Here is an 18225-nt window from a genome sequence, read left to right on the forward strand (position 1 = left end):
CTGAGTTCTTTATCCTATTCCAGACAAACTGCTTGAAAACCTTACCCTTCACAGTGGCACACACCTATATCACTTATACCTGTGAGTGCGTTCTCTGGGGATAGCTTTTACCAAGTTGGTGCTGTGTAAGTTTTATTGTATAGATACACTTGAAACAAACAGTGCTGGGGAGAATATCGCCACCAACTTTAAGATTGTTTTAAAACTTTCTGGACAGTTCATTTTTCTTCACGTCGAACACTGATCGCCGAATCGAAGCGAAGTAACAAAATAAGTTAGTCGTGTAATTTTTAACAAAACGCATTTAATTCTACTCGGTAAGCCCTAAAAAGTTCATCTTTTACAACAATAAAAACTAAAAGGAAATTTGTCAATATCAAAAACATCCTGAAAAAATATACTACAATTTATAATACTATGACTTAAAATAATATACAATAATCTAGACTATCAAAATAATTTATAATACTATATTCTTATTACTTATACAGTAAACACCCGCGTATAAGAACCTAGTGATTTAAGAACCTACAGGCTGAAATTGGACATTTTAATACCCAAATATATAAGAACCTATTTAGGCTGGCAAAGAACAATAGGTTCTTATACAAAAAAACACTCTTATTTTGTAGCCAAAATACTGGATTTTAATTGATAGAAATTGTGAAATTTCTGAGAAACACCATGAAAATTATTTGTTTAATTGAAAATCTTTTAAATACAGAGTATAGAATACTGTATAAAATTATACTGGTGTAGCCTTGGGACTTGAATCTGTAGAGTGCCCTGACTTTTGCTCATGTGAAATACACATTACATTATTTATTATTGTTTAAAAAATAAGGCTTGGCATTTTTGCGGTTTAAAATACAAATGTTCAACCATTATGACATACTAGTACTACAGTAGCTCTCTGAATGGTATCACTATGACAACTCCTACAAATAAGAACCTACTAAGAACCTAATCAGCCTGAGTTCGGAAAAACTACCCCAAAATATAAGAACCCATTCAGCCTGAACCCAAAAATTCTAGGTTCTTATACGCGGGTGTTTACTGTACTCCAATTTGCAATACAAATCTGACAATTCAGAAAAAACAATTCCAAATTCCTAGCGCACCTATCCAACAAATGTCTCAAAGTGGATGACTTGTGAAAATAATAGAACCAGTCACAACAGATGGCGTCTTAAACCAAGTTGAACGCAAAGCCGAACCTGAATCCAGGTGTGTAAAGCAGGCGAAAGTCGGTTTTCAATCTGATAGGCCAGAATGCTGACGTCTTAACTCTATTCTCGAACTGGAAAAGAGCACGTAACGTGATATTTTTACATCAACCGCAGAAATCAGCCATCAGTAAACCAAGGCGAAAATAACAGATTAGAAAACCGCTCTTAAGAAATACAGCAAGTACATCATGACCCATCTATAATCTAACATTAAAAGTTACCACTCATATTCAATTTTGGATGAACAAAAATTTACAGTTACACCACCCAACTGACTGACTTCATACGATACCGAGTTTTGGCAATGCTTCGAATAATTATTTAGTCTTCAGGTAAAAAAACACAAAAACACATTTACTGCTCTGAGACACTGCAAATCTAATTGTCTGGGGCTAAGTCAGTAGAAGCGCAAGCACTCCTGTGGAATCGGTATGCATTTTTATATGACGCAACCTTGATTAGAGGAAAACTCTTTTTCAACAAAAACTTTTGATTCTATATTTTTAATATCTTTCCATGCTTTTTAACCCCCCCCCCCCCCAAACTGATTAGGATCATGAAAATGTAAATTTACTTTGCTCGCGCCATCATAACTCTTCAAAGCTTGAAAGAACTTGAAAGTGACAAATGCATGAAAGCTAAAAATATCACAAACGATTTCACCTACACTATGTTTTACACATTTTTATATTGACATTTCAGTTACATGTCATATATACATCATAGTCGCATATTGCCATGAACAAACTTCCAAATTTATTGCAGTTAAACTTTTTATATATGCACATCAGTTACGTCTTAGTAAACTGAGAAAGCTAAAATTGTAGTCTATATTCAGTTTAGTAAAGTCTAAAGGTGAGATTACAGCCACTATGTGCACAAAGGTACTAAAAGACAACTCTGGAGGACGTTAGCTCTGTAGCTAACAAAGTAGTAGTGAGCCCAGAGCATTCTATAGCTGTAAACCTACCCATGTACTTTACTTTGCCATTTTTACTTACATCTAACAAGGATACCATATTTTCAATAACCAACATTATTGTAACTACTTTAACATTTTCAGCTAGGCTACTAAAATAGTTAAAAATATTAAAAGTTACAAGGTAATTTGATTTTTCAAGTTATGGACGAAAATAAGACATTTCCTTATATTTAAACATTCTCTGTAGGTATAGAGAGAATTCCTAACTGTTTTTCCACTAAAGAGACAAAATTACCACATTGTCTCCAGTTCTGGTACCTTAGTCGTTAGAGAGGAACTAGTGGTACAAGCAGACATTAAATAGGAATTTGCCGACCTTTGCATCTACAATCAACCTGTTTACTTTCAAGGCTCTACAAATCCATTTTACATGTATCTGTCCGCAATGCGCTTCCTTGGTCTGTAATCGATCGTGTTTTTTTTCTGCCCACAAATCAAAGAAAAGACTTCGTGTTCTTTCAATGTCTTTTCGTTGTTCGTGAGGATTGTAGAAATTCTAAAAAACACTAGTTTGTACAGAACTCAAATGAGTGCAATGAAATGCAAGCCACCTTCAATGAAGTTTTGGAACAGGTTTGGAACTGATAAAGTCCAGTCAATTTTTACATTGTATAATAACCAGTTTTACCATGCCCCTTGTAACTGCACCATAAATAAAGGGTATTCTTTTACGTCCCTTTATACTGCCATCATCTACGTCAACAAGAACAACCACAGGTCTTTCCAGACCACTGTACTTGAGAACAGAGCTGACAACTATAGCATCAGAACTGTTTTCTGTTGCAGACTTGAAGAAAAAAGAAAGGCGTGGAATAAGAGCCCCTTTTTTAAACAAAATAGCTATATCCCCCTCTCTATATCCATCGTTCAAAAGCCTGTCTAAGGTTTCTTTGACAACATAAATCTGGGATCTTGCACTCCTTGAGTAAGATATCACCTCCACATTTTCTCCTTCAAAATCATGACCCATCTCAAGACTGTTTCTGACGTCATTGTCTGGGACATACTTTTTTGAATGAGAAAATATTTTCTGCGAATTGCGAATCACCTTTTTTAACGCGAACTCAGGCTTCTGTTCCGATTCGGGTGGAATGCCTGTTGGGAATGTGTGATTAGACTGACATCTGTCAATAAAAAACCACAGGTATCCTGGTTTTTCCTGATCATGTTGTCGCACCAGTTTTCTTGCCTTCTGATGCCAGGATTCAGTGCCTATGGGTTGTTCATAGTTGTGTACCTCATCCATAACCACATGTTTGACACAATTAAACTCGACCCACATGAATGTCTGGCGACAAACTACATGGCACACTTTGCTTTCCCTAATGAATCAAACATTGAAGTAAAGAATAGTATGATTTCCTTTCACTGCAATAATCAATCTCCACCGGTAAAATATGCTAAAAAATGTCCCCCACCCGCTCCCCCCCCCCCCCCCAAAAAAAACCCACATAAAATTTTATTAGAAAACAGCCCTAAGAAAATACGCACGCTGATTGGTTAAAAATCGTGTTTCTATTAAACAATTAGATTATTCACTCTCGATTTCTATCGCGTGATAGTTGACGAGGGCCCAGCCCAAGTCAACCATCACACATAGACATCGAGAGCGAATAATCTAATTGTTTTAGTATAAATCTACTAGTCGTTAAAAACTTCATCTAAATCCTCTTCACAGACACTTCGAAAACGCCAAGAAGCGGCCGTTAACATGGGCACACTGCTACGCTACTCACTATCTATCACAGAATAGATAGTGAGTAGCGTAGCCAATCAGAGAACGGCATTCGTGATAGAACGCTAGTAGATTTATACTACAACTCGATAGAAACACAGAACTAGGACGAGCTGTTGACATAATGATGGTGCGAGCAAAGAGAGTTTCGTCGCGGTGTTTTCTAAAAGAAATAGAAAACAAGTTTTCTGTGTTTCTATCGAGTTATAGAAACACGAGTGAAAGTTTGGGAGAACTCGCAAAAGCTGTGGAAACACCTGCCTACAGCTCGTGTTCCCACAGCATTTCTTGTTCTCCTAAATTTTCACTTGTGTTTCTATAACTCGATAGAAACACGGTACATGTTTTCTATTTCTTAAATAATAGGCTTGTGAAGTCTGAAAACCAAATGTGTGAAAACAAAAATGACAAATTCACCATAATAAAATGACTAACTGTTACCAGACAAAATAAGTACATAACTACACCCAAGTTTGAACCAACATTATTCTTACCTTATTTGATTTGCAATCCCCTCATTTTCACAAACACAGAGAATTTCTGACTTGTCCAGTTTCTCACGGCGATGAAGTTCCCTCATAAATTCCACCGCCACAAGGGTCTTGCCCGTTCCAGCAACGCCCTTGATCCACAACTCTCTGTTGACTTCGATCTGCTGGTGCACTAACTGGAACTGTTCCCTGGTCAGGAGGTTCATAATACTCACACCCAATTTGTTAGAAAGAGTTGATGGCACTGAAGCTAGAATGATAACCATTGACTTCAGCACTTCATTAAGCTTTTCCCGGGAAGATTTCAGATCATATCCTTTGGGATACCGGCAATCACACGATTCTAGTTCTATGACTGATTCCTCCATACAAGAAACCACATGAGAGGAAATATAGAACTTCTCTCTGCAGGCGCCATCTTTTACCAGGCTTATCTTTATGGATCGGGCAGCTTCTCTGCTGTATTCCAGAAATCTGTCATCAGTAGCACTATGACAGAGGGTGAACAGGTGAAGTCCACCCATGTTTCTGCTGATCAGGAGAAGATCACAAATGACGCCCTCCATGGGGGTGCCTCCCGTGTTCCCAAGCCAGGAACGGGAAGCAACCAGTAATCCTCGATTACGATCCCCAGAACACTTCTTCTGGATCTCTTGAATGACTGACTTAGCTTCTGTAGAGATGTTTCTTTCATAGCCTTCTGGAAAAACTGGGAATCCCACTCTACCTACAAATGCAATAACAAAAGAAACGTATATGAAAATTGAAAGCAGAAAGTACCAATAATATATTAAACAACCTGTAGCTTCATGTGGAATACAGTTTGCACTTTCTTGTTGATTTTCTCTTTGTCACAAGTGATATCACTCTTTTGTCTATCAACTTTATTGGTCATAAAATTACAATATAATTAAAAGAAGAAAAGGACCAATAGGAATTGCGCGAACGGGAAAATAAAGTTACCCATGCGAGGCGCAACCCTAGAAGCTAGTAAGAATGGTGATAGAAAATCTTAAATTTGATAAAAATTACAATAAAATCTAATAATTACTTATAGTTAAAAAATTATAGTTAAATCTAATTAATTACAATAGTTTAAGACAAGATGCGGATAATATTAGTCACTGAAAATTAAGAGCGGTGGCAAGGGCAGTTACGGAAGAGGAACCAGGAGCAGGGCATGTCAATATCATAGGTAGTGTCCAGTAAAGTGAAATAAGTGGCGTGCAAAAAATATTTGAATAAACTTGGGCTAGAAAATTTGTCTTGAGGGGCGAGATTACAGATAGTGCTCCAGGGTTTTACAATTCTATTGAAAAAAGAAGCTTGAAAAGTTGCGATTTTACAGTAAGCAGGTTTTAGTACGAGGGTGGGGTTCTTAGAGCGGGACCGGCCATGTGTGGTAAAAGTAACATATCGTTCAATTTTTAGGTCAGTATATCCAGAAATACAGTTATAGAGAAATAAAAGATCTCTCAGTTCCCTGTCATATGTTAGTGGTAACAAGCGAAGAGTCAGCAATCGTTGTTTGTAGGACATCTCGCCGATTCTAGTTCTTAGTATCCAGCGAGTGGCGCGCCTCTGGACTCTTTCTAAGATTGTTCTCAAATTGACACTAGCAGGGGACCAAACTTCCGTGGCATAAGTAAGCTGTGACTTCACGAGAGATAGATAAAGTGTCCGCCTTACTTTGATGTCGGTCATAAGTGGGCAAGTTCTTTTTAAGAGTCCCAGCATTCTATTAGCCTTGAGTACAATACGCGTTACATGCGAGTCCCACGTTAGATTTTTAGTAATAGTTACACCGAGGTCTTTTTCTTCCTGAACGCGTTGTATGTTTACCTCGCCAAGGTGATATTCATGATTTACAGGTGTTTTCTTTCGCGTAATTGTTAGCACTTTGCATTTGGAGGCGTTGAACTTCATATTTGATTCGTGGCTCCAGGTGTTTAAACTTGTCAGATCCTGCTGGAGAATAGCACAGTCCTTCACTGACAAAATAGTACGGTGCAGCTTGGTATCATCAGCATACAGAGCGGTGCTGGTTTGCTCATGGATGACATCAGGGAGGATGGATGACATCAGGGAGGTCATTGATAAATATCACAAAGAGGAGTGGGCCGACAAGACTACCCTGGGGTACACCGGAAGTGACCGGTAGACGCTCAGAGGCGGTGCCGTCAATCACAACTCTCTGCGATCTGTCCTTTAGGTAGTCAGAAAACCAATCTAACAGTTGACCTGTGACACCGTACCATTTCAGCTTTTCAATAAGAATGACGTGATCAACTGTGTCGAAGGCCTTGGCAAAATCAAGGTACAAAATATCCGTCTGTTTATTTTTGTCGAGTGCCTCCCCAATTGAATGGAGTACGGATAAGAGTTGCGAAGAGCATGAACGGGAACGCATGAATCCGTGTTGTAAGGATGTAATAGATTGCGAGACATGGGAGTAAAGTCTATTACAAACGCAGCGTTCCATAACTTTACTCACAATTGGTAAAAGTGAGATTGGTCTGTAATTTTCAGCTGGCTCTAAAAGATCTTTTTTATGAACCGGAGTAACATCAGCTGACTTCCATTCTGATGGGAACCGCCCAGTACGCAGAGAATGGTTGAATAGGGAACAAAGACTTGGCGCGATCTGCTCACTGCACTCTTTAAGAATACGCGCAGAAATTCCATCGGGGCCAGTGGCTTTTGACGGATCCAAAATAAACAAGCAATCTCTCACCTCGTTGAAAGATAGTGTGATCTCAGAAAGTTCCGTATTTATTCTCATGGGATACATTTGCAAACTGCGTGCTTTGTCCTGCTTGGATGATGTAAACACAGAGCAGAAATAAGCATTAAAAAGCTCAGCTTTTTCGGCTGCAGTTTTTGCTGATTTCCCGTCAAAGGTGATCTCAGTATTCGAGCCCGGTCGATGATGTAGGATAGCTTTGTGATAGTTCCAGAATAGTTTAGGGTTTTCCTTTAAAGAGCCTTCAATTTTAAGGAGATAGTCGCGATGTTTTTGTCGAACAAGTTTCTTGATTTCATTGCTTAAAGATCTAAGCTTTAGCTTCCGTTCCACGGTTTTGTTTTCACGATATTTCCTCAGGGCACGGTACTTTCTGCGTAATGCAGACTTAACTTCCCTGTCTATCCAAGGAGGAGAGTTGGTGTCTCTAATGGTCTTCATTGGGACACATTCAGCAACTGCTGCTAGAAATAAATCTTTCCACCGAGACCAATAGATGTCAACATCGTCGGAGTGCGACATGTCAGAAGGTAGCAGCTGTAGGCGACTTCGCAGATCGTCAAAATCTGCCCTTTTGTAGTCGTACGTTTTACGGCGCACACGCTTTGATCGCTTGAATTTCAGTCGATTTCAGTCAATTTCCACTCTCTAGAATGAAACACTTTTTCTTTGGAATTTTCTCATTAACGAATTAAGGACGTCTTCCCTCAATCTTCTCTTTCACTGTTCCAAACTTTTGAGGTGGCTTCATCAGGTTCTTGAGAAATGATACTGTTCAACTAATCAATCCAACTAAAACTTGAATGTCACTGGTACGCTAGAGAAAGATGAAAGTTTCAAATGACATGTGTTTAACCAAGATCTGAGTTACCAGGGCAACAGTATGATGTAATACCCCATTTTATATGAGGCTGAATATCTTATCATTAAAGGATAATTTTGGATATGTGACGTCAAGATCAAGGACCTAACATAGATGTCTAAACAAAGGCAAAAGTGTTCAAAAAATTATGAGCATTTCCAAGAAAATGACGGGTGAAGTTTCAAGGCATCAAAATACAACAAAAACAACACTGCTTTAAAATGTGATTGCAAACTACGTATGGCCAAAAGACTTGACTAAAGGGTACTTTGGCCTTGAATTAATTGTATAACATCTAATTACCTCGAGGGACTGAAAATCCTGGAGAAACCACTGTTCAATTTTCAGAAACATTGGCTTGGATATCAACTGGTTTGTGGTGTTATTTTGCATTTTATCACAAATTGACCCTTCAATATTATAGGTCTTATAGATTATTAAGGTTGTTTGAAACAGTTTCCAGTACTTTCCAAGACTTAGATTTTGATGGGTCATTTAAAACCAATCTATATTGGTAGATGCCAAAATCATGGTGTCGAAACCCTGCCTAATCATTGGTGAACATCTTGCGTCAATTTTGTGGCACAATAGGTTACCATAGCAACAATATGGCCTGCTAAAAAAGGGTTTTCAAACTTAGATCAGTGCAAGTCAGCGGCTACTTAACCTGCAATACAGGCGGATTAGCGGGCTCTAGCGCGATACACGAGCGCAAAGCGCGAGGCGAGAAAAATCCACCTGTAGTCACACCATTGTTTATGCTCTACCGCCCCCTTGAAATGATTGGTATAAAAGAATGAGAGAGAACAAAGCAATTCAATTTACTGGCGCGAAAAAAATGTCTCAAATAACCAATTTACATTTGTAAAACAGTTGACGCAAAACGCAAAATGACGCAAAACAGTCAACAGACGTGAACATCTAAATTTCGCTAAATTTAAATCATGTTGTGTCAAAACGAACAAAAGGGGTATATACCTAAACATCGAGCTCGGGAGACAAAAAGCTCGAACAAATTCAGGATGGAAGAAACATAACTTTGACGACACAGAACGAATCTCCAAGACTACAGCAGTCTCTGGCGACGCCGGACAAAGCTAAATAGGGACTTTAAGATATGGTACGGCTAGCCTGCAGTACGGCGGCAGATAGTAAATATCACTTCCGGTGACGTCATGACGCGCGTACCAGTACGGCTTTCACGCCGTAGCCTTGCTTTCTACTACGGGAAAGTGCCTGGTTTCACGTACTCTTCACTACGTGAGTATAAGCCTGCTGTTTACTTCTCATTTTAGCGCTTTTTTTCGCCGTTTGAACAGCCTAGTTTGAAGATAAAGTTCTCAATCATAAAAATCAGTGTTAAAATCATTGTTTCTTTGTCATTTGTACAGAAAATTTGAACGATTTTAACACCTACCGCGAGATGATCAATTCAGTCATATTAGTATCGGGCCGAACAGCCGCAGATAAGAAAGCTTCGTATGTTCTAATCTGAGCTATAATTGTTTATTACTGTTCAAAATGTATTTTATTATAATCGAAAGTTTTGTATTTTCGGGCTTATCACGTAATCGTTGTACGAACAACCTGTCCGTGTTGAAATCGAGCTTTTTTTTATATCAGAGTTTATATTTTGTTTTGTGGTTGGAATTACAGGCGGTTCTATAAAGTTCGAAAAGGCAAAGCTGAGTTCTGGGAGACGTAACACGGATACAGGAGAAGGAAATCATTGTCATTAATCAAGTCTATTTCGTATGAAAGTAGAATAATCTCTGGTTTCCTTGAAAGTAGTCATTTTTGTAAAGACAGGTAGAGACTGCACATACCGTTGCCGTAGAGCAAAATCTTAATCAGTTGAGTTTGGCGGGTAAAACACCGTTGTCAGCCTAGTCCCTCACGGCCAAAGTAGCCGTAGTAGCCTCTCGCCGTAGCGCATCTTAAAGTCCCTAATATGATCCGCATGGTATCACAATATAGAATGCAAGTAATCAACATTGATGCTCACCGACTTTGTCCCTCCAGAGCGCATGGTTAAAGAGATACATTTCTGCAATAAACTTACATTTCTACAATAGAAAGGAGGCAAGACAAACCACACTACTCGGCACATGGCTTAAAGCAACCAATCAGCAAAAACCGTTCGTCAGGCGAACGGTTGGAAGAGCATAAACAATGGTGTCACTACTGGCGGATTTTTCTCGCCTCGCGCTCGTGTATCGCGTCAGAGCCGCTAATCCGCCTGTACTGCAGGCTAGCGGCTGCTTCAAGCATTTGCACCAGGCACTTTTCGTTCACATGGTAAATGCGAAGACAGTCTTCCTCGTGAAATGTTACTCATTGTGGTCTTGACTGCAGCAAATGTATTTTCAACAAAGGTTGAAAGAAGTCTTAACAATAAAACCCTTCAACAAAGCGAGTACTCAGAATTTCAGACAAACGAAACTGCGAATTGCAGCGAACGACGAAGGCGAAATGAGACCGCTGACTTTGTTGTGATACTTCATGTACCTCATTTCGAGGTAAAAGAAGTCAAATGATACCGCGATGTTATAAGTACTGTACTTATGGAAATGTAAAAGCATACTGGCGGTACCATTTTGTAAAACTCTGAAAGCAACTAATTTTACAAAGTTTTTCAACACTAACCCTTGTTAACAACTGTACAGTGGCCTTCAACAAAATCAGTTATGGGTGCAAAAAATGCACCAGAATACACTTCAAGGCACCCTTATTTTCAAAATTTTCTGGGGGAAGCACCCCATTCCCCTGTGGAGAAGGGGGACGGTGCTCGACTCCAGCACCCTACCCCACAAGAACGCAGTTATCGTGACGAGATAGTGCTCCGGCTACTTTACAATTTCCTCCTGCTACTTTTTTTCAATTTGAAAAACCCTGTCAAAACACCCGTAATTTTAGCTCTAAGCGCTTATAACTCAAACACGAGCTCAGTGACCCCCATTTTTTATTATGAAATTGTAATCAGCATGAAAAGATGCAACTTTTTGCAAAGTTTAAAAAAAATTCTGTGAAGGGGGTTCAGAGCCACCTTAAATTTTTGAAAATTTAAGGTGGCTCTATGATCTGAACCCCATTCAAAGAAAAACAAAACTGTCAAAACTTTCTTGAAGTCAAAACATAGCTTCAGGACACATTTGGCATTATTTTTGAAGCAATTTCATCAAGACTGTGTTTATCTAGCCTCCGTAGCAAGACTTCCTGTACGAGCGGAACGAAATCTGGGTTTTTCGCATTTAGGCTGCCGAAAAATTGGGCGACAGCAAAAAGGTCGAAGGAGGGGGCGAGGGAAAGTTTTGCCATCCCGCTTCTTTGACCTTTTTGCTCTCGCCACACTTTTCACGTGGCTTGCTTGAATTGCTCCTGCCCCATTTTTCGCATGGGCGGAATGCGAAAACGCTCTTTCGCGTGGCCCGATTTCCTTGTATGGGAACGCATGCTATCCAGGCTAGTGTTTATCTGTTAAGTCCATCTACGAGTATTATGTAAGAAATATCATGGTTTGAAATGTTTTTGGCAATTTCCTCAAAATCAAACACACAAAATCTCTTATTTTTGTACAATCCACTTGCCATACAGCATTGGTGTAAGATATTGAACAGGAAATCCACATTCTTTCATCTGTTGAGCTCTGCAATGTACTACTTTACAGTTCTAAGCTATTTGAAATAAACTTACCAACAAAGAATGCATCCCTGATTCTTTGAACATCTGTTTTCACTGTCAACAGGTGACCTTTGGATATACTCATTGTTTGAAACCTGGAAAGCAAATCTTGTCCAGCTGCAAAACAAAGACAGTAGAATGTAATTAAGAAACATAAAATGTAATTTACAATACCAGTAACTTAAAAAGGATTTTCTGACATAACATAAAGAAAATTCCTCGCACAACACAAAATAATATACCATGAGATTTAATATGTTCTGAGGAGAGGAATAAAATTTTGTACAAAGTACAAAACAAAAATACTAGGCGAAGATGAAGGTTTGGTCTGGACTATATTTATAGCTCTGTTTTAACAGTTTTCTTTTCTGGTCACCTGCACCTCTACTTCTTACAGCTGACAGAATTTTTCAGTTAATCTACTCATTTGTGTGCTATTCTTAATTCCTGAGTAATTAGTGATCTAAAATAATAGTTTACTCTGGTTAATAAAATATCCAACAATGAGAGATCTCTTGCAGATATTAACTCTCAGTGTTATAGAGAGAATGGATGCCTATGTCATGCCCTGTAAATGGTCTAACTTCTAAATCACCTTAAGCTTAAAAATTCAAATTAGCTCGCAACATTTTCAACTAATTTTCAAGTGATATCCTTTTTGGCAATTTCAGAACTTTTCTTGCAGTCTGTTGATGAAATGTCGATCATAAGGAAATTTTTTCGCTATCCTTGACTACACAAGGTGTTATTTCATTTCAAAAGGAGAAAAATAAAACTGAACTTGTCCAAACTCAAACGAAACTTAACAACTTGCTTGGGTAAATGTGAAAATGTTTGGTAAGAGATCAAATCAATAAAATCGCGGGTCTATGGAGCCATCTTTTCCTTGTTGCCGGCACTGGGGACAAGAATGGGCATCAAAGAAGGACTTCAACTGCTCTCATTCACATGCTCTGGAGATCATCTCGTTTGACTTCACTAGTTCACAGGCTTTGAAATTCCGTCAAGTGATTGAAACATTCAAACCTTTAGCGCTCAGAAAGACAAAATCAAGTCTTATCTAAAAAAATTGGAAGGGGAAAGGGTTGTGAGGATTTTAAGTTTTGCACTAATTTATATGATAAGTAACAGCATTCATCTTTATACCTTTGCTATCACTCTGCAAGCCCTCTCTAGATAGCATCCTCTGTTTCCACTCTTCAAAATCAAGACGATGAGGACTTTGTTGTCCATCTTCGCCTTGTAGTAACTTGAAGCTCTTTGGGCTCTTAGCAAAGACTCCACCTGACTTTCTCATTCCTGCCACATAAATCGCTACAATGGCATTAGCTTCACAGCCTCTCACAGCAAAAAACTTCAGGTCCCAATGGACGCCCCTTACAGGTTCTAAACCCCAGCACATTTTTTTAATAACGTTCTTCTGCAGGTTTCTCTCGATGCCGTCTTTTCCATTTTCTCTCAGATCTCGGCCGCAAACTTCTCCATCATCTTTAACACCCAACAAGATCACTCCACCCTCAGCATTGGCAAAAGCAGATATTTGCTCTGCAATGCCTTCACGTTGTGACCGGTTATTGGAATCTAACAACGTTTTTGACGTGAAATGTTTGAACTGAATATGTTTGGACTCCTTCAAGTCCAGTATAATTTCCTTCTGTGTAAAAACTTCAGGTACCTCTGGAAGCTCTGTCAATGGAACTGTAACATTTGGAGGCTTTGGTCTTCTGTCCTGCCGAGCTCCCTTAAGTAAATCAACAGTTTGATGATATGATGCTTCCATTACACTGGAATCACCTGGTAGACTCAAATTGTACTTGATCGTACAAATATGTGGTGGAGCATTGATGAACAGCAATATTTCATCTGACTGTTCACATCGATCAAAAATGTCATCATACCTTGAAGGTTTCACCAAAGATATCAACTTTGGTTCTATCTTCTTCCAGAACTGGTCCAGGGAATTTGCACTGGTTGTCGAACTTTGGAAGTCAGTAATTTTCATCACCAACAGTCCTCCACCAGAATTGAGGAGTGCACAAGCCTGCTCAAGAATACGTTCTTCATCTTCATCTTCAGCATTAAGGCCTTCTTTTTTCTTCTTATTTTTCTCTTTCTTTTTCTGCCCGCCTGCATCTTTTCCAATTGCGATAGGGCAATATTGCACATTTTCAGCAAAATGCCTGTAGATTTTGTTGAAATAAAGGCTTCAATTAGGAAATACACTTCAATTTACAGACTGAGAAAAATCAATGACAAATTTAAGATTTGCATTGTGGGCTGCATTTACACTTAGTCAAAAACAATTGAAAAGCCACGGGTAAGAACGTCCCCTAGATTTTTTGGCCATTTTGAAAGTGCTCAAAAATAACTGAATTTTGGCATGTGGGCTTCGCTTTACCTGAGAAACATTACTCTGAAGTTTTTTTTTTTGCTAGGGTGCTCTTCGTTCTCGAGAAATAATGTATGCAAAAAAACTCAGTTTTCCAAGCAGCATCCTTTGGAGATCTTTTGTTGAACAAAAAACAAAAGAAACCTTCTTATTATTTTGTTGAACAGCAACCAGGCAGACTGTTTATAGTGTATTCCACAGAACCTTAGCTGTCTTTAAGTCAAAAGAAAATAGTATATAGAGCGGAAATCTGGGAACAGATTGTTTACATCAGTTATTGTGACGTGAACACAACACGTGAATCGATCGAGCATCAAACGAAATACCATCGAGCAAAAAAGAGATGTGCCACATTAGAGCTCTGTCAACTAATATCTTAAGCATTGTTTTAAAGTACCTTGTATGCCTACCTGGTGGTTGAAAGGCATCATAAGGTCTTGATGAACCCGTAAGTCATCAGCACGTTTTAAAGAATCAAAATGTGTTCTGAAACTTCGAAGGCAGCATGCTATCGGCGTTCGAAGTCAGATCGAGCCAGGCAGCAAAGTCCAAGAGCAGTTCTTGCCCAAGAAAAATACCCTCTGGTGAGTTGTGGCCCATTTGCCAAGCGTTGCTAGTGTCAAAGTTTGGAAAGCGAGAACTGATTTTAGACTTATAAAACTTTTCTTGTATCAACCGCCATGTTTTCCCGCACACGAGTGTAAAGACCCTTCCCGGCATGCATTGCGATCACGTTCTGCGGACATTTCTCGAACTGGTAACTAGATTGTTTATCATTTTTCATTTAAACATAATAATAGCCAACAAGTAGCGATCGATTGTAACATAGATCTGTGATTCAGGTTGCGTTGATTTTATTTCATATCGGCATGATTTGTAGTGTTTTGAACTTCTGGGATCAGCGGACATGCACATGTATGGAGACCTGTACGTTGCGCAGAAGGGTTAATTTGTTAATCTGTTTGCCCTATTTATAGAGCGTTTTCACGTGAAGTCATCAAATTCTTAAATCCAAAACTAAAGAGCCACAAAAGTTGTTATCCTCATCAGGCATAGGAGGTGCCAGAACATTTTGAATTTGGAAGTTATAGCGGTGCGTGACATAAAGCTACGATCGCGTTTGTCGAAAAATATGTATTTATCTCGTGATTTTTAGCCATTTAAGACATTGCTGTATTTGGAAAAGTGCTTATTTGATGTTTATTTGTTCAGATAATCATTGTCCCAGATAACCAGAGTAAGTTCCAGATGTTAACACTATTTTCCGGCCGCCATATACACCTTATTCCAAAATGGCCGCCATTTTAGTATTCTTTTGTTTACTTGAAAATGAGCCCTTGTTGCCTCGTTTAAGGGAAAATACTCTTTTGAATTTCGAGTTTAAGAACGAGGGAAAAAGGGCTAATTTGCAAGTAAACAAAAGAATACTTAAATGGCGGCCAATTTGGAATAACGTGTATTGGTGTACCACAGAACACCAACATGGCAGCTCCATACTAGGCTCTGTAAATTTGCGCGGAACATTTCGACGAATGTCTCAACTTTGGGACAACGCACACACCTTAAACTTGAAGAACTGTCTTCTTTATTTATCTTCTGTAATATCACAATTTCTTTACCTTATCTACTGAGTGGTTTTTGATATTATTTCTTATTGCGTGACAATAAAAACGCTCTATAGGCTCTAGAGGCCCTCTTCTTTAGTAGTGACATCTACGTTGATTGCTGTATTTGATTGACTATCCTAGTTTGACAAGGTAGTTTCGATGCTTATCAGCTGACTGAACATGGCGTAAGTGTCCTGGTTTTTATTACTATTATTACTATTATTGTTATTATTATTGTTATTGTTATTGTTATTGTTATTGTTATTATTATTATTATTTAATTATTTTTTATCATTTTTATTTTTTTTATAGTGCAACTAACAAACTTGACTATTTAGTAGGGAAATCAACCTATGGTGACTGTTGCTAGTTGCCTAAACAAACCACAACCAAAGCCCTAACCCTGCTGAATAACGTTGGACTAATCTCTATTAACTTAAACCCTAACCACAAGAGCCTTGAGCATTTTACTAACCTTATGTGAAATGAGCATCTCTCTGGTCACGCGTTCTGATGAAATCAACATTTCAGTGTTTTCTAAGTGAAATGAACATCCTTGCCGTCACGCGTTATCGTGAATCAACATTTTTGAGCTTATATGTTGCGTCAAATTGACATTATGCTGTTTTGTAAGTGAAATCAACATTCTTGCCGTCACACGTTAACGTGAAATCAACATTTTACCTATTTAGACCTGAAATCAACATTTTTGAGCTTATACATTGCGTGAAATTGACATTTTGCTGTTTTCTAAGAGAAATCAACATCCTTGCCGTCACGCATTAACGTGAAATCAACATTAAAACCTTTTTTGACCTAAAATCAACATTTTTGAGCCTATACGTTGCATGAAATTGACATTTTGCTGCTTTCTAAGTGAAATCAACCTCCTTGCGGTCGTGGCTGGCCGATCCTTTGTTATAATAAACCGAGACGAGACTTCAACTTATAACAAAGCCTTGGCTTGGCTATTCTAACAAAGGATCGGCTCGGTTTATCATAACAAAGGCCCGGCTTCGTTTAATTGAAGGACTCAGCAGGAAAAGGGCGTTAAGTATTTTAATCAAAAGTGAAAAACGAAAACGCTCCAAATTTCGCATGCAGTTTTGTTAAGGTATGTTAAGCAATGTCCCGTAGTTTTCACGCTAAAGTTCGCTTTGTTTTTGAGATATTGCGTATGCAATAAACCACTCGGTTTTTCCAACCTGTGTACCTTTTTTGGATGTTATTTCTCGAGAATGAAGAGCACCCCAGCGAAAAAAAACTTCAGAGCAATGTTTCTCAGGTGAAACGAAGCCCACACGCCAAAATTCAGCTATTTTTGAGCACTTTCAAAAATGGCCAAAAACTCCAGGGGACGTTTTTGCCCGCAGCCTTTCAATTGAACTTACAGGTAATTGACATTCAATTTGATGAACTGCATTGAAATGATGTAGCACAACACAAACTCTGTACACCATATCACATGTCCACAGCATTCAAATGTTCTTTGAAAGTACTCTTATTCTCCACTTAATTTACACTTTTAATATCAACTTCATTTGCCACTGTCTTAAAAAAAGGACAGGAAATCTGGGGCTTGTGATACCTCGCAGTCAGCTGTGGGACCATTTCTGGGGATAGTATGGGTTCCTACCTTTTTTTTTTTTAGATTTCTTCTTGCTTCTATAGTCAGTAGTAAATAGGCAAGCAATGCATGCAGAGGGTTATGTAGCTGTAGGAATTTGGACATAAGTGATGCCAGATATTACTTTCTAGCATCATAAGCATGCCACGTACCCAGAGAGCTAGCTTGTAGCTGTACGCCTGTACATGCATTGTGTGCCTACAACATCAGTCAACATAACTTTGTAGGATGTTTTCAGGCATTTTAGTTGTAAAGGAGAGGTTAATGAAATTATTGTATTAATCTTTACTAAACCCTCTTAAAAAAATTATAAATAAGGAGACCACAAGGGAAAATGCTAAAGCATGCAAAAGCCATGATAACAAGCCATTCTTCGTCCATGATTGAGAGAAATATAGATGGGTTATTCAGGATTTGAAGAAATCTTGAATTCCAGCTTTCCCTTCAGATAGGCAGCTCTCAAATTTGCTTGCCCTGGGCAAGTATTAATTGATTTAGTTAGCAGACCACTTGCCTGGGCCCTTGCACATCAGGCAAATGACAAATATAGTTAAATGAAATTTAACATAGTTAACGACTAGAAGCTAGTCTGGTCAGTAGCGTTTTTACACGCGGTTGTTGGTGTCTTGGCCGTCTGTGAGCATTTGGTTAGCGTTTGGTGCGTTCTGTAGCGTTTGATATAGTTCAATAGAATTTTACATAGTTTATGACCAGGAGCGAGTCTGGTCAGTAGCGTTTTTGTAGGCGTTTGTTAGTGCCATCTGTTAGCGTTTGTTTAGCGTTTGGTGCGTTCCGTAGCGTTTGCAGCAGTCATGGTCGTGAGAGCCTTGGGGCTGACACTGTCTAGCGGTATTTTTGGTTAGTACATGTGTTGTCGTC

The 18225-nt window shown here is 38.7% G+C and overlaps 1 protein-coding gene across 3 annotated transcripts in view; it reads right to left on the bottom strand.

Moving 5' to 3' along the window:
• Positions 1-287: 287 nt before the first annotated feature.
• LOC110064143 (schlafen family member 8-like) overlaps positions 288-18225 on the bottom strand; it is a 38905-nt gene continuing 20967 nt past the window's right edge. Inside the window, exons 1-5 of one of the 3 annotated variants that reach the window (XM_089274732.1) lie at positions 14523-16309; positions 12870-13903; positions 11736-11840; positions 4441-5164; positions 288-3533 (exon numbers count right to left, since the gene is read on the bottom strand). In XM_089274732.1, coding sequence (XP_089130858.1) covers positions 2807-3533; positions 4441-5164; positions 11736-11840; positions 12870-13725 — 2412 coding nt within the window. In that variant the 5' untranslated portion in view covers positions 13726-13903; positions 14523-16309 and the 3' untranslated portion in view covers positions 288-2806. Of the gene's footprint in view, positions 3534-4440; positions 5165-11735; positions 11841-12869; positions 13904-14522; positions 16310-18225 lie in introns of those variants that run through there. The other 2 variants (XM_089274733.1, XM_020771150.2) reach the window with 2 other exon arrangements.

Source organism: Orbicella faveolata, unplaced genomic scaffold, assembly GCF_042242905.1.
Source record: "Orbicella faveolata isolate gen_17 unplaced genomic scaffold, um_ofav_v1 contig_36, whole genome shotgun sequence".
Classification (NCBI taxonomy): Eukaryota; Metazoa; Cnidaria; class Anthozoa; order Scleractinia; family Merulinidae; genus Orbicella; species Orbicella faveolata.